Genomic DNA, 14845 nt, shown 5'->3' with positions numbered 1-14845 from the left:
CAATTTTTTAAACTTAATTTTTTTTTATAGGAAGTTATAAGAGTTAAAAGTTGACCATTGATTTCTCATTTTTACAGCAAAATTTACAAAACCATTTTTTTAGGGACCATCTAACATATGAAGTGACTTTAAAGGCCTATATTACAGAAAACACCCAAAAGTGACACCATTCTGAAAACTGCACCCCTTAAGGTGTTCAAAACCACATTCAAGAAGTAATGTGGAAGGAAAAAAATTAACATTTAACTTTTTTCACAAAATATAATTAAAATTTTAAATTCTAAATTTTCTTAACGGTATTAGGATAAAATGAACCATAATATTTGTTGTGCAATTTCTCCTGAGTACGCCGGTACCTCATGTATGGAGGAAGACCATGGGGGGGTGGGGTTAGAACAGTTAATAATTTAAGAAAGAATAGAGGTACAGAGAGATACATAAAGTGTATGTACAGTTAGGTCCATATATATTTGGACAGAGACAACATTTTTCTAATTTTGGTTCTAGACATTACCACAATGAATTTGAAACAAAACAAGTCAGATGCAGTTGAAGTTCAGACTTTCAACTTTCATTTCAGGGTATCCACATTCAAATTAGATGAAGGGTTTAGGAGTTTCAGCTCCTTTGTGCCACCCTGCTTTTAAAGGGACCAAAAGTAATTGGACAGATTAAATAATTGTAAATAAAATGTTCATTTCCAGTACTTGGTTGAAAACCCTTTGTTGGCAATGACTGCCTGAAGTTTTGAACTCATGGACATCACCAGACACTGTGTTTCCTCCTTTTTGATGCTCTGCCAGGCCTTCACTGAGGTGGTTTTCAGTTGCTGTTTGTTTGTGGGCCTTTCTGTCTGAAGTTTAGTCTTTAACAAGTGAAATGCATGCTCAATTGGGTTGAGATCAGGTGACTGACTTGGCCATTCAAGAATATTCCACTTCTTTGCTTTACTAAACTCCTGGGTTGCTTTGGCTATATGTTTTGGGTCATTGTCCATCTGTAGTATGAAATGATGACCAATCAGTTTGGCTGCATTTGGCTGGATCTGAACACACAGTATGGCTCTGAATACCTCAGAATTCATTCGGCTGCTTCTGTCCTGTGTCACATCATCAATAAACACTAGTGACCCAGTGCCACTGGCAGCCATGCATGCCCAAGCCATCACACTGCCTCCGCCATGTTTTACAGATGATGTGGTATGCTTTGGATCATGAGCTGTACCACACCTTTGCCATACTTTTCTCTTTCCATCATTTTGGTAGAGGTTGATCTTGGTTTCATCTGTTCAAAGAATGTTCTTCCAGAACTGTGCTGGCTTTTTTAGATGTTTTTTTAGCGAAGTCCAGTCTAGCCTTTTGATTCTTGATGCTTAGGAGTGGCTTGCACCGTGCAGTGAACTCTTTGTATTTACTTTCATGCAGTCTTCTCTTTATGGTAGATTTGGATATTGATACGCCTACCTCCTGGAGAGTGTTGTTCACTTGGTTGGCTGTTGTGAAGGGGTTTCTCTTCACCATGGAGATTATTCTGCGATCATCCACCATTGTTGTCTTCCGTGGGTGCCCAGGTCTTTTTGCATTGATGAGTTCACCAGTGCTTTCTTTCTTTCTCAGGATGTACAAAACTGTAGATTTTGCCACTCCTAATGTTAAAGCAATTTCTCGGATGGGTTTTTTCTGTTTTTTGCAGCTTAAGAATGGCTTGTTTTACCTGCATGGAGAGCTCCTTTGACCGCATGTTTCCTTCACAGCAAAACCTTCCAAATGCAAGCACCACACCTCAAATCAACATCAGGCCTTTTATCTGCTTAATTGAGAATGACATAACGAAGGGGTTGCCCACACCTGTCCATGAAATAGCCTTGGAGTCAATTGTTCAATTACTTTTGGTCCCTTTTAAAACAGGGTGGCACATGTTAAGGAGCTGAAACTCCTAAACCCTTCATCCAATTTGAATGTGGATACCCTCAAACGAAAGCTGAAAGTCTGAACTTCAACTGCATCTGAATTGTTTTGTTTCAAATTCATTTTGGTAATGTCTAGAACCAAAATTAGAAAACTGTTATCTCTGTCCAAATATATATGGACCTAACTATATACTAATGCCAGAAGCCTCGCCAACAAAATGGAGGAATTAGAATCAATTTTGTTGGAGCATAATTATGACATGGTGGGGATATCTGAGACATAGCTGGACGAGAGCCATGACTGGGCGGTTAATTTACAGGGCTATAGTCTGTTTAGAAATTACCGTACAAATAAGCGAGGGGGAGGAGTGTGTTTATATGTAAAATCATCCTTAAAACCCATCCTGCGTGATAATATATATGAATCTAATGAAAATGTAGAGTCCCTGTGGGTGGAGATAAGGTGAGGGGGAGAAAATAATAAATTACTGATAGGGGTTTGTTATAAGTCTCCAAAAATAATGGAAGCAACAGAAAATATCCTCATAAAGCAAATAGATGAAGCAGCGACTCAAGGAGAAGTAATTATTATGGGGGAGTTCAATTACCCTGAAATACATTGGGGAGCCGAAACCTGCAGTTCCAGCAAAGGTAATAGGTTTTTGACAACTATGGTTCAGGACCCAACAAGAGGGGAGGCACTGCTAGACCTAATATTAACCAACAGGCCAGACCGCATATCAAATATGTTGAGGGTCACTTGGGTAATAGTGATCACAAAATAATAAGTTTTCATGTATCCTTTAATAAGATGTGTAGTAGAGGGGTTAGAAGGACACTAAACTTCAGGAAAGCAAATTTCCAACGGATGAGAGATGATTATGGTGCAATTAATTGGGATGATATCCTGAGACATAAAAATACACAAAGAAAATGGGAGACGTTTATTAGAATCCTGAATAGGACCTGTGCACAATATATACCATATGTGAATAAACATGCGAGAAATAGGAGGAAATCACTATGGCTAAATAGAGCTGTAAGGGGTGCAATAAGAGATAAAAATAAAGCATTTAGAGAAGTAAAGCAAGTAGGTAGTGATGAGGCATTAACTAAATACAGAAGATTAAATAAATTCTGTAAAAAGCAAATCAAGATAGCTAAGATTGAGACAGAGACTCATTGCCAGAGAAAGTAAAAATAGTCCCAAAACATTCTTCAACTACATAAATAGTAAGAAACTAAAAAATGATAGTGTTGCCCCCCTTAAAAACTGTCTCGGTGAAATGGTGGATGGGGATGAGGAAAATGCCAATATGTTAAATGACTTTTTTTCAACAGTATTTACACAGGAAAATCCCATGACGTATAACATGATCAGTGATAACAAAAATTCACCATTAAATGTGACCTGCTTATCCCAGCAGGAAGTACGGCGGCGTCTAAAAATCACTAAAATTGACAAATCCCCTGGCCCGGATGGGATACACCCCCGAGTACTGCAGGAATTAAACACAGTCATAGATAGACCATTATTTTTAACCTTTAAAGATTCCATAATAGCAGGGTTTGTGCCACAGGACAGGCGTATAGCAAATGTGGTGCCAATATTCAAAAAGGGGACAAAAACTGAACTTGGAAATTATAGGCCAGTAAGGTTAACCTCAATTGTGGGTAAAATCCTGGAGGGTTTTCTAAGCGTTACTATACTGGAGTATCTGAAGGAGAATAACCTCATGACCCAATATCAACATGGGTTTACACGAGACCGTTCCTGTCAGACTAATCTGATAAGCTTTTATGAAGAGGTAAGTTCCGGACTGGACCAAGGGAATGCAGTGGACGTGGTGTACATGGACTTTTCAAAAGCTTTTGATACGTTGCCACACAAAAGGTTGATACATAAAATGAGAAGAATGGGGATAGGGGAAAATATGTGTAGGTGGGTTAAGAGCTGGCTCAGGGATAGGAAACAAAGGGTGGTTATTAATGGAGCACACTCGGACTGGGTCACGGTTAGCAGTGAGGTACCACAGGGGTCAGTATTGGGCCCGCTTCTTTTTTAACATATTTATTAATGATCTTGTAGGGGGTATAGAGAGTAGAATTTCCATATTTGCAGATGACACTAAACTCTGCAGGGTAATCAATACAGAGGACAATTTTATATTACAGGAGGATTTATGTAAACTAGAAGCTTGGGCTGATAAATGGCAATTGAGCTTTAATGGGGATAAATGTAAGGTCATGCACTTGGGTAGAACGAATAAGATGTATAATTATGTGCTTAATTGTAAAACACTGGGCAAAACTGTCACTGAAAAAGACCTGGGTGTATGGGTGGACGACAAACTCACATTTAGTGGCCAGTGTCAGGCAGCTGCTGCAAAGGCAAATAAAATAATGGATGCATTAAAAGAGGCATAGATGCTCATGAGGAGAACATAATTTTACCTCTATATAAGTCACTAGTGAGACCACACTTAGAATACTGTGTACAGTTCTGGCCTCCGGTATATAAGAAAGACATAGCTGAACTGGAGCGGGTGCAGAGAAGAGCAACCAAGGTTATTAGGTAACTGGGGGGTCTGCAATACCAAGATAGGTTATTACACTTGGGGTTATTTAGATTGGAAAATCGAAGGCTTAGTGGTGATCTTATTACAATGTATAAATATATGCGGGGACAGTACAAAGACCTTTCTAATGATCTTTTACTCTTAAGGCCCTTTTACATTTAGCGATGCACCAGCGATACGACCAGCGATACAACCCGGTCAGGATCGCTGGTGCATCGCTAAATGATCGCTAGTGAGCTTTCACACAGAAAGATCTCACAGCGATGCAGCAGCGACGCAGCGCACGATACTCACCTTTCACACACAGCGATCCAGACGTCCTCCCGCCCGCCTCCAGCGTCGCTCGTCGTCACAGCAGGAAGCCCCAGCAGGAAGCTGACAACGAGAAATGGAGCCAGACATTCTCGCGCGATCAGCGATGGACAGCGGGGGAGCTGGTCGGAGGTAAGTATCACACATAGCGATATCGCTAGCAATATCGCTATAACGTCACAAAACCGGTGACCCTTTAGCAATATTGCTAGCGATATCGCTATGTGTAAAACCCCCTTTAGACCTGTGACGGGGACAAGGGGGCACCCTCTACGTTTGGAGGCAAGAAGGTTTAAGCATACTCACAGACGCCGATTCTTTACTGTAAGAGCAGTGAGACTATGGAACTCTCTGCCATATGTTGTTGTAATGAGTGATTCCCTACTAAAATTTAAGAAGGGACTGGATGCCTTTCTTGAAAAGTATAATATAACAGGGTATGTACACTAGTTTCCTTAATATTGCGTTGATCCAGGGAGCTAGTCTGATTGCCGTATGTGGAGTCGGGAAGGAATTTTTCTCCCCAATGTGAAGTTTACTGTTTGCCACATGGGTTTTTTTTGCCTTCCTCTGGATCAACATGTTAGGGCAAGTTAGGATAGGATATGGGTTGAACTGGATGGACTTAAAGTCTTCCTTCAACCTTAACAACTATGTTACTATGTTACATGGCACGGCTCGGAAGGGAAGGAGCACCATTTGAGCTTTTGAAAGTAAAATTCCCTGGAATTGAGAGCGGACCCCATGTCGCGTTTGGAGAGCTAAAGATGTGCCTAAACAGTGGAAACTCCACACAATTGACCCCATTTTGGAAACTAGACCCTTCAAGGGATTTATTTAGATGTTTGTTGAACACCCTGAACCCCCAAGTGCTTCACATAAGTTTGTAACATAGAGCCATGAAAATTAAAAATCAATTTTTTCCCACAAAAATCTTCATTTATCACCAAATTTTTGATTTTAACAAAGGTAGCAGGAGAAAATGGACACCAGAAATTGTTGTGCAATTTCTCCTCAGTATGCAGATACCCCATGTGTGTAGGAAAACCACTGTTTGGGCGCACCGCAGGACCCGGAAGGGAAGGAGCAAGGTTTGACATAAAATTGGCTGGAATCGAGAGCGGACATCATGTGATGTGCGTGAACAGTGGAAACCCCATCAAGTGATACCATTTTGGAAACTAGACCCCTCAAGGAACTTATGTGTGGTGAGCATCTTGAACCACCAGGTGCTTTACAGAGCCACCAGGTGCTTTACAGAAGTTTCTGACAGAACTACCACAGAAGACAGTAGTTTCTTGAACCACCAGGTGCTTTACAGAACCACCAGGTGCTTTACAGAAGTTTTTGACAGAACTAAGAAAATTTAAAAAAATCACATTTTTCCTGCAAAATTTTTCTTTTAGCCTCAATTTTTTTTTATTTTCTCAAGGGTAATAGGAGAAATTGGACCACAAAAATTTGTTGTGCAAATTCTCCTGAGTGCACCAACACCCCATGTATGAGTAAAAACTACTTTTGTACCCTTTACCTTTAACATTATTTGTATATATTGTACATGCCATGTAAATGTCTATTTATTGTATCTGTTATATGTATTTAACATTGGACACTGTTATATAGATAAGGAAAGTGTAGCACCCTAGTTTGCCCACTAGATGGGGTTAGAGATGCTCAGCTTGTAAATAGTTAAAGTAGGAGGGGCTAACAGCTGTTAAGCCAGGGAGCATCTGGAATTTGAATCAGTTGTGTGGGAGCCCCCTGACAGGGCTGTTGCCTCTGTAACGTTAAAGTGAAGAGCCCAGTCATACAGAATTCAATGTTGCTGCTTGGCTTTGGCAGTGCTGCAGTGCTTACAGCTTGTGACTGATTTGCTCATTTCAGAGATGGAGGCTGAAGAGGGGGAAGTGCAGGAGCTGTGCACAGTGTGGGCAACCCTGATTGACCTAGGGCCCGCAATCCTTGGCATCGGGAGGACATGTTCCATCCTATGGTCTGACTGGGTCCTGGCTTCCACTATGTTAACCCAGTGTGCCGTCCGCGAGATGTACTGTCCCTGGCCACAAGCACTTATCCACGTGTCCGTGGATAGGTGTACTTTCCCAGTAACTGCATTGTTGAGGGCATGGGTAATGTTCTGGGACACGTGCTTGTGTAATGCCGGGACGGCACAGCGGAAGAAATAGTGGTGGCTGGAGACCGAGTACCTTGGGATGGCCGCTGCCATCATGTTGCGGAAAGCTTACGTCTCCATGAGCCTAAAAGGCAACATTTCGAGCGCAAGCAGATGATAAATATGGGAATTGAGTACTGTGGCCTGTGGGGCATTGGCTGCGTATTTCCGCTCCAATGACTTGGGTATGGACAACTGAAGGCTGCACTGGGACAAGGACGTGGGCATGCTTGATGATGGTGCTTTTTGACTGTGGGCAACAGCAGGTGCAGGGCAGGAGGCATCTTCGCATGCACCATGGACAGGGGATTGGCTTGCACGCACAACAGTGGAAGAAGCTGTGGTGTCACCAGCAGACACTGTTCCTGCAGCATGAGGTTGGGCCCACAAAGTCAGGTGCTTTGCTGCCATGTGCCTGATCATGCTGGTGGTGGTAAGGCTGGTAGTTTTGCTACCCCTGCTGATGCTAGCATGACAGGTGTTGCAAATGGCCTGTTTGGGGTTATCGACAGAGGGCTTCCTGAGTCTGGTTATTTTTTAAAGACTAACAGTTGGACTGGCAACTTCCATCATGTTGGTGTTACGGGGAACGGTTGCACGCCTTCAGTCTGCAGCCACCACACTGCTTCTTCCTGCCTGAAGTGGTGCAACGCCTACCTCCGCTTGTGTGCTGCTGTCCTCGCTCTGCATGTCCTCCTGCCAGGTTGGGTCTGTTACTGTATCATCCACCGCCTCATCTTCCACTTCCCCACCCTGGTCCTCCTCCTGACTTTCCGGCAATTGTGTCTCATCATCGTCCACCTCTTGTAACCGTGGCTGCTCAAATATTTGTGCATTGCTACATGGAATAACATCTTGCCCCTCTTCAAGTGAACCGGGCGAGAGGCACGAATCTCCAAATGGAAAACTGAACAGCTCTTCGGAGTGTCCGAGTGTGGGATCAGTTGTCTCAGGGCACTCAGCATGGTGGGAGGAAGGAGGATCAGGGTAAGGAATATGTGGTCCAGATTCACGGCTATTGTGACTTGACCGTGTGTAAGACAGGGTGCTGGTGGTGGTGGATGGATAAGTAACTGGAAGTATTATCCGCTATCCAACCAACAACCTTTTCACACTGCTCTGGCTTCAATAATGCTGTCATGCCGCGGTCCCCTAGGACTTTGGACACTAAGGTCCAGCGAGAAGATGTGGATGCTTTGGTGGCCCAATTTCAGCTTGCCCACGGCCTCGGCCTGCACCATCACCATCACGTCCACTTCCCCGTCCCTTGCTATGTGCCTTGCCTTTTGTAAACGGACTAGAATATTATACACGTTCACTACAAATGGCTGATTTGGGAGGTAACTTGTATTTGATACGTGTGCTGGAAAACCACACTTTTACCTATCTGGACTGTAGGTAAAAATGTGTTTTGCCTTATCAGATTTGTGTCAATAAGTACGTTAACAGACTGCAAAAAAATACAATATGTAGGCCTAAAATGAACAAATTTTTGGCACTGATAAATGAGGACTGTTAGGGAGATACCACATCGACAAATGTGTGGCCTGTTTTTTTTTGCTTTTTAGGCTCAATAGTGCTGTATATAAATACAGTGACACACAGGACAAAAGAGGAAAACTGGCCTAAACTGGCCAAACTTTGAGCACGCACAGATATGAGCTGGAATGGAGATACCACACCGATAAATGTGTGGCCTGTATTTTTTTTATTTTTTGGCTAAATAGTGCTGTATGTAAGTACAGTGACACACAGGATAAAAAATGAAAACCGGCCTAAACTGGCCAAACTTTGAGCACGCACAGATATGAGCTGGCATGGAGCTACCACACCAACAAATGCGTGGCCTTTTTTTTTTTTTTTTTTTGGCTAAATAGTGCTGTATATAAGTACAGTGACAGACAGCAAAACAAAATTGAATTTAGGGCTAAAAAGACCAACATTTTTAGCAGACGGATAGATGAGGCATGTCCCAGATATACCGCACTGTAAAATGTGTGGCTTTTTGTTGGGGGTGGGGGGAGGTTCAGCAAAATAATGTCAAGAAATTGTGTAAGACACTCAAAAAAAAAAAATCTACTCAACCGTACCACAAACAAATTAAATATTTCTATGCGCAATCAAAAGTGATTTTTGGGACCCCTTTAAAATTGCAGGATTTTCACCCTGTGCTAGGAAACAGATCTGGCTGTATTGTGCACTGTCAAAAAGCAAATGGAGAAGAAAGTAGGGCTCTGGATTGCTTTGAAATAAAAAAAGCTCTATTATCCCTGGCCAAAAAATTTTTCCAAGCCAACTACACCTGGGGCTAGGTATATACGGTCAATATATCCTACAGGTAGCAGCAGCAGCACAAGAACACATGAAGGGAATGGACCCTCTTGATGTATGCAATTGGGTCGCCCTCCCAGGGCCGTGGGGTACTCGGTACCGGGCCGGTGTCAGTGGGATGTGTCACAGCAGCGGTGACCCGGTCCATGGCCCTGGGCACCCAAGTAATGGGGGAATTGAAATGGTGGAATGTAGTTGATTAAATGAATAGTTCGTGACGCCACCTGTGGTATTCGGCAAGTGAGATGTTAAGCCGACGCTGCATGCAGATCCTCTGGGACTGGTGGTGTGTTGCAGCCAAGATGGTGAAGCCCCCACAGGTGGAGCTGTAGTCCCAGGGCAGTGTAGATGTAGGGGTAGAGGAGAGGCACAGGTGGTGTAGAAGCTGGTACTCAGATGTAGTGGTACAGGGTGTGTTAGCGCAGGAATAATTGGAGGACACCAGAGCATGCAGTTCCAAAGCTTTACTCACAGTCTCTAGTACACACAGGTGCCTGCCTCCGTGCTGTGTCCTCCGGGTCAGGACCCAGTCAACCTCCAGGTCAGATGGAACGCTCCCTTCCAACACGCCGCCAACATGTGCCTTTCTGAACGTCTCCTCTTATAGCGCCTTTGGTGTGAAGTACTCCTAGTACTGAGTTCCTCCTGACAGATGTTCCCAAGAACAATACTTGTACGGCAGACAGCTGTAGCCTGCTTCGGGAACTCCTTACTCCTGAGTCCCGGCTCACTATCCAAGTTGCTGTTGTACCCCAAGTCTTAGATGGGAGTAGTGCATTTACAGGTCACTACTCCACCGGTGTCTGCTGTAGGACCATTAATATCCATACAACCTCGGGGACCGGGCCCCGGCCTTGCGCTTAGAACTTCTAGGCAGGGTTCTCTTCTAACCCACATCCTCTGTTCCCTTTTACTCCTACGTTCCGTACTAGTCTTTCCTTCCCATGGAAGATCAGGTTTCTGTTCAATGTCGTTCTCTTTCTTTCCTTTTCCGTGCCAGCAGACCCAGGTCACTGAGATCTGCTGCAGCACCTCCTTCCTCCATATCTCTCCCAGGGATCTTCTCTCCTCACTCTCCTCCACTCAACTCAGCTGTAACTCAACTCCTAAACCTTCCCGCTCTTTTATGTATTCTAACTCCACCCACCTCCCAGCACGTTTCGTGTTCCAAGCAGGGAGCCACCAAAGGTGCTCTGCTATACTCCAAGCAGGGAGCCGCAATGTGGCTTTGCTGAACTACTGTGCTGTGTGGGATGCAAGTGTTGGAGCGTGGTCAGGAGCCTCCAACCTACCTGGATGGTGGGGTACCACACCTCAGGAGGAGGTGCAGTACCTCTGTGGCAACTGAATCCTCAGGGGCGCCACACTATGATATGTATATACACACATACAGTGCCTTCAGGCCTTGCACTGATATGTATAGAGCAACGTACACTACCCTGCCTACCTAACACTAGAACCTATATACTCCAGAATTAGTCCTTAGAAGGACTGTTGGTTTAGCTGGATTTGAGTAGTTTAAGATGGTAGAACCCCACACTGACTATTAAATCCCCAAATCTGACCCTATCTCAGCAGCAGTTCTCCCTACACTATCTAAATCCGGAGCTGAATGCGCCGAGCAGGGCAGCATCCGGTATCGTATACCCCTGATGATGCTGTGCGGCTAGCCAATCACTTCATGACCACAACAAAGATGGCTGCGGCATTTCATTGCCTGGCAGACAATCCCTGCATCGTGATTAGGTCTCTAAAGTCTGCCAAAAAAGCTGGGTGGAGACCAGAGTTCCCGACGACTAATCCCGGAAATGCTCGGTGATCGCCAAGTACACTGAGTACCATGATACTCGGGCGAGTAACGAGTAGTGGCGAGCACGTTCGCTCATCACTAGTGAGGAGCAAATAAATGTGGAGGAGAGAAGGAGGTCTTGGAAGGACTGGAGATTACATGAGGGAAGATATTAGGAGATTAGTTCAGAGATATATGGAGGAGACAGGTTATAGATGGCCTTGTAGGTCAGTATTAGTAGGAAGAATACTTGGATGGTAATCCAAATTTGTGAAGAATGGTGTTTGCTTGGTTGAAGCATTTTGAAAACTGCTGTATGAAAATTCTCCCATAGGAAGTAAAACAACCCAGTCACCTTGAAAATGGCAAATATCTGAGATGATGCTCTAAGGTTTAGTCTGTGCTTTCAGTCTGACCATTAGATTGGGGATAGAGCGCAGATGATACGCTGACATAAATGTCCCATGCTGTGCAAAAATTCTTCCAGAAAATTCTTTCACAATGTATATTGTGCTCCATGATCAGAGACAACTTTGTCTTGAACTTCATGAATATGAAATACATGTTGATCAGCAGTTTCTTTAGCTGAAGGCAAACCAGTGCAGGCAACAAAATGCATTGCTTTGGTGAGTCAGTCAACCACTACTAGGATGGAACATTTCTTGTTTGAAACTGGTAGTTCAAAAATTAAGTGTATAGATATAGAACCCCAAGGACGAGATGGACTTGTCAGAGGCTGCAATAATCCCATTTGTGATGTTCGGGGAGTTTTATATATGGCACAGGTGCTACAGGAAGCTACCAAAAGGTATCCTGCTAACTTGGAGTCATGAATCAGTTTTAATACACTTAATTTCATAGTTTCTGGAACATAGATGAAGCGATTACAGTTTATACTTTATTTCCAAAATTTAGAGATATATCATCTGGTGGATGCAGAAGAATTAGGTCTGTCTCGTATGCTTCCCGTATATCTTCAAGCTAGTCTTTGTTATGGATCATTCTCAGGAAGTTGGGATCAGGCAGAATAATTGTTGGTAGTGCTGTTGGAGAAGAATCTTTGGAAAACATCCCAAATAAAGCATCAGCCTTATCATTACGAGAGCCAGGTCTGTAAGAGATAAAAAAAAAATTGAATCACTTAAGAAAAAGACTCCTTTGAGCTTAGTGGACAAACTTTTGGCAGATCTAACAAATTCAAGGTAATGATGGACAGTTAAAACAACAATTTGTTGAGCTGCTCCTTCTAGATGATGTCTCCATTCCTAGCAAGCAGCAATGATAGCTAAAAGCGCTTTGTTCCCCACATCATAATTCTTTTGTGACTGTAATGAAAGTAAGATATGTCTTCTCCGGAACATTCCAGAATCTTCCATTCTCTACCCACAGAGGAGACTTTTCGCCTGTCAGCCCCTGCGACCCCCCTTCTTCACCCATGGCTCACACACTGTGCAGCTCTGTGTAATCTGAGATCCCAGTGAGGATTCCCCCTTCTCCCTACTCAGCTCACACAAAAAAACAAGTCTAACCTGAATTCCCAGTGTGAGCTCCTTCCTGCCTCACTGCAGGGGGTCCCTTTGTCTCTGAAACATGTGCAGCTTCTCATTGACAGTAATGGGGATTTAATCATTTGGTCATAAAATGCCTGTGCATTTATGGTAAAACCACGAAAATTACATTTCTGCAAAATGTGTCGACCCAGCGTCCTAGCCTATGTTTTTCACGGTTCCAGCGCCGACAGAATCCAAGAAATGGATTTCTCCTAAACGGTGTGACATAATTACTGCATGTTTGGTCTTGAATTATTGCCTTTGACAGGCCAGAAAAGATGATACTATGTGCGTGTTTATACGAAGTACCCTCTGCGAGATATAGTTATTATAAGTTTGGTAGTCGGATTCTAACTCCAAGAGCAAGGGGAAGGACCATCACCAGACAGCCCCTTTTATGGTGTCATTACCCTGAACTATAGAGTACACTCACTCAGTTGGGAAGTAATTCGAGCTGGAGATTCCATGCCAAAAGAAACTCAGAGTGGAGACGTTTGGCTCTGCCTTCTCCCCACATGGTTAGCCTAAGACCATCTAAGCACATGTAAGTGTTAATTTCTGTTTTTTAAACCTGTTTATTTTATATTTGTAATGTACATATCTAATGTCTCAATTTTTAAAATCTTTTATCTCTGTAATCACTGCCCATCTTTTGGGAATAAATTATAACTTTATTAGTCTGTCTTAGAGTTGAGCGAAATGGATCGGTCAAATTCAAAAGTCCCCGACTTTTGTTAAAGTCGAGTTTCACCGTTCGAAACCCGACCATAGCGTGAGTTTGACCATGCGCTCGGCGACCCGAGCGCCAAAGTCGCGTTTCCCATAATGCTTTCAGGCGCCTTTTTTCTGCCAATGAGCAAGGACGCACACTGTAGGCAAGGCTACCTTTTCTGGGAGTAGGTAAACCGCTTTTAAAGCCAGAGCATCAGGAACTGGTTTTGGCTTACATTGCCGAAACAGCCTCCAGCTCTATTGCGTCCTCTTCTGAAGTTTCAAAAAATGCAAGCACTGAGTCGTCAGTGCAGGCTTCTGGTCAGTAACAACCCCTTTCCTTGTGTCCTTCACCACCACCAAAAGTGAAGGATGTGGCAGGCCACACTTCAGATTACTCCATGGAGCTCTTTTCACATACCATGCCTGGATTATCAAGACAAATCCTGAATTCCCCAGTCCAACATGAATCTGACATGGAGTGCACTGATGCACAGCCACTGCTTGGTGATTCTGCTGGTGCATTCACCCACAGCACTACATTTCTCTCGCACTTTACAGAGCCAGAATCTGACCCTGATGAAACTCAGATTCCCCTTCCCGCATACTATACCACCTTACACGTTGACACAGAGGAAGGTGCAGATGAAAGTGTCGGTTCCCTGAGTAGGTGGGGGGGCATACTCGTGGGCGACAGCACTGTCACAGGGCCCCTCATAGTACAATAAAGTGTCTCTGACGGTGGGGAGGCCCACTCGCCGTCAGACACACCGTCGTACTATGAGGGGCCCTGTGCCAGAGCCGTCACCCACGGGTGGGCCCCCCTGCTTGCTCAGGGCCACAGCACTTGCAATACTTACCACTCTCTGCTCCACCACCGTGATGTCTTCCACGTTTCCTGACAGTGACATTCAGGTCAGAGATCGCAATGACATCACGTCTGTATGCCCTCTGCCTAAACAGTCCAAGTGCAGAGAGCTGGAAGATGGCGACGCTGAGGAGTCCAGAGTAGAGCAATGCCCAGCGAGGAGAGGTATTTTTATAAAGGTTGGGAGCAATTTTTGGGGAGCACTATACACTGGAGAATGATATATGGGGCCCATTATATATGGAGCATTGTGTGGGCCCATAGGACACTGGAACATCATTCATGGGGCCCATCATATACTGGGGCATTCTAAATGGGGCAGATCAGACACTGGAGCAGCATCTATGGGGCCCATTATACAATGGAGCATTCCAAATGGTGGACATCATACACTGGAGTAGCATTTACGGGGCCCATTATACACTGGAGCATTAGAAATGGGGACCATTATATATGGAGCATTATTTGAGCCCATAGGACACTGGAACATCATTCATGGGGCCCATCATATACTGGAGCATTCTAAATGGGGCAGATCAGACACTGGAGCAGCATCTATTGGGGCAGATTATATATGGAGCATTATTTGGGCCCATAAGACACTGGCGCATTATCCATGAGGC

At 44.0% G+C, this 14845-nt stretch overlaps 1 protein-coding gene across 1 annotated transcript in view; it reads right to left on the bottom strand.

Moving 5' to 3' along the window:
* LOC141089224 (taste receptor type 2 member 40-like) overlaps positions 1 to 11952 on the bottom strand; it is a 29874-nt gene extending 17922 nt beyond the window's left edge. The window contains exon 1 of the mRNA XM_073575546.1: positions 11896 to 11952. Coding sequence (XP_073431647.1) covers positions 11896 to 11952 — 57 coding nt within the window. The remainder of the gene's footprint in view (positions 1 to 11895) is intronic.
* Positions 11953 to 14845: the final 2893 nt, after the last annotated feature.

This window comes from Dendrobates tinctorius, unplaced genomic scaffold, assembly GCF_039654945.1.
Source record: "Dendrobates tinctorius isolate UK_male_01 unplaced genomic scaffold, ASM3965494v1 ptg000044l, whole genome shotgun sequence".
NCBI classification, from domain to species: Eukaryota; Metazoa; Chordata; class Amphibia; order Anura; family Dendrobatidae; genus Dendrobates; species Dendrobates tinctorius.
The sequence above is the reverse complement of the archived record's forward strand: the minus strand, read 5'-3'. Positions and strand labels throughout refer to the sequence as shown.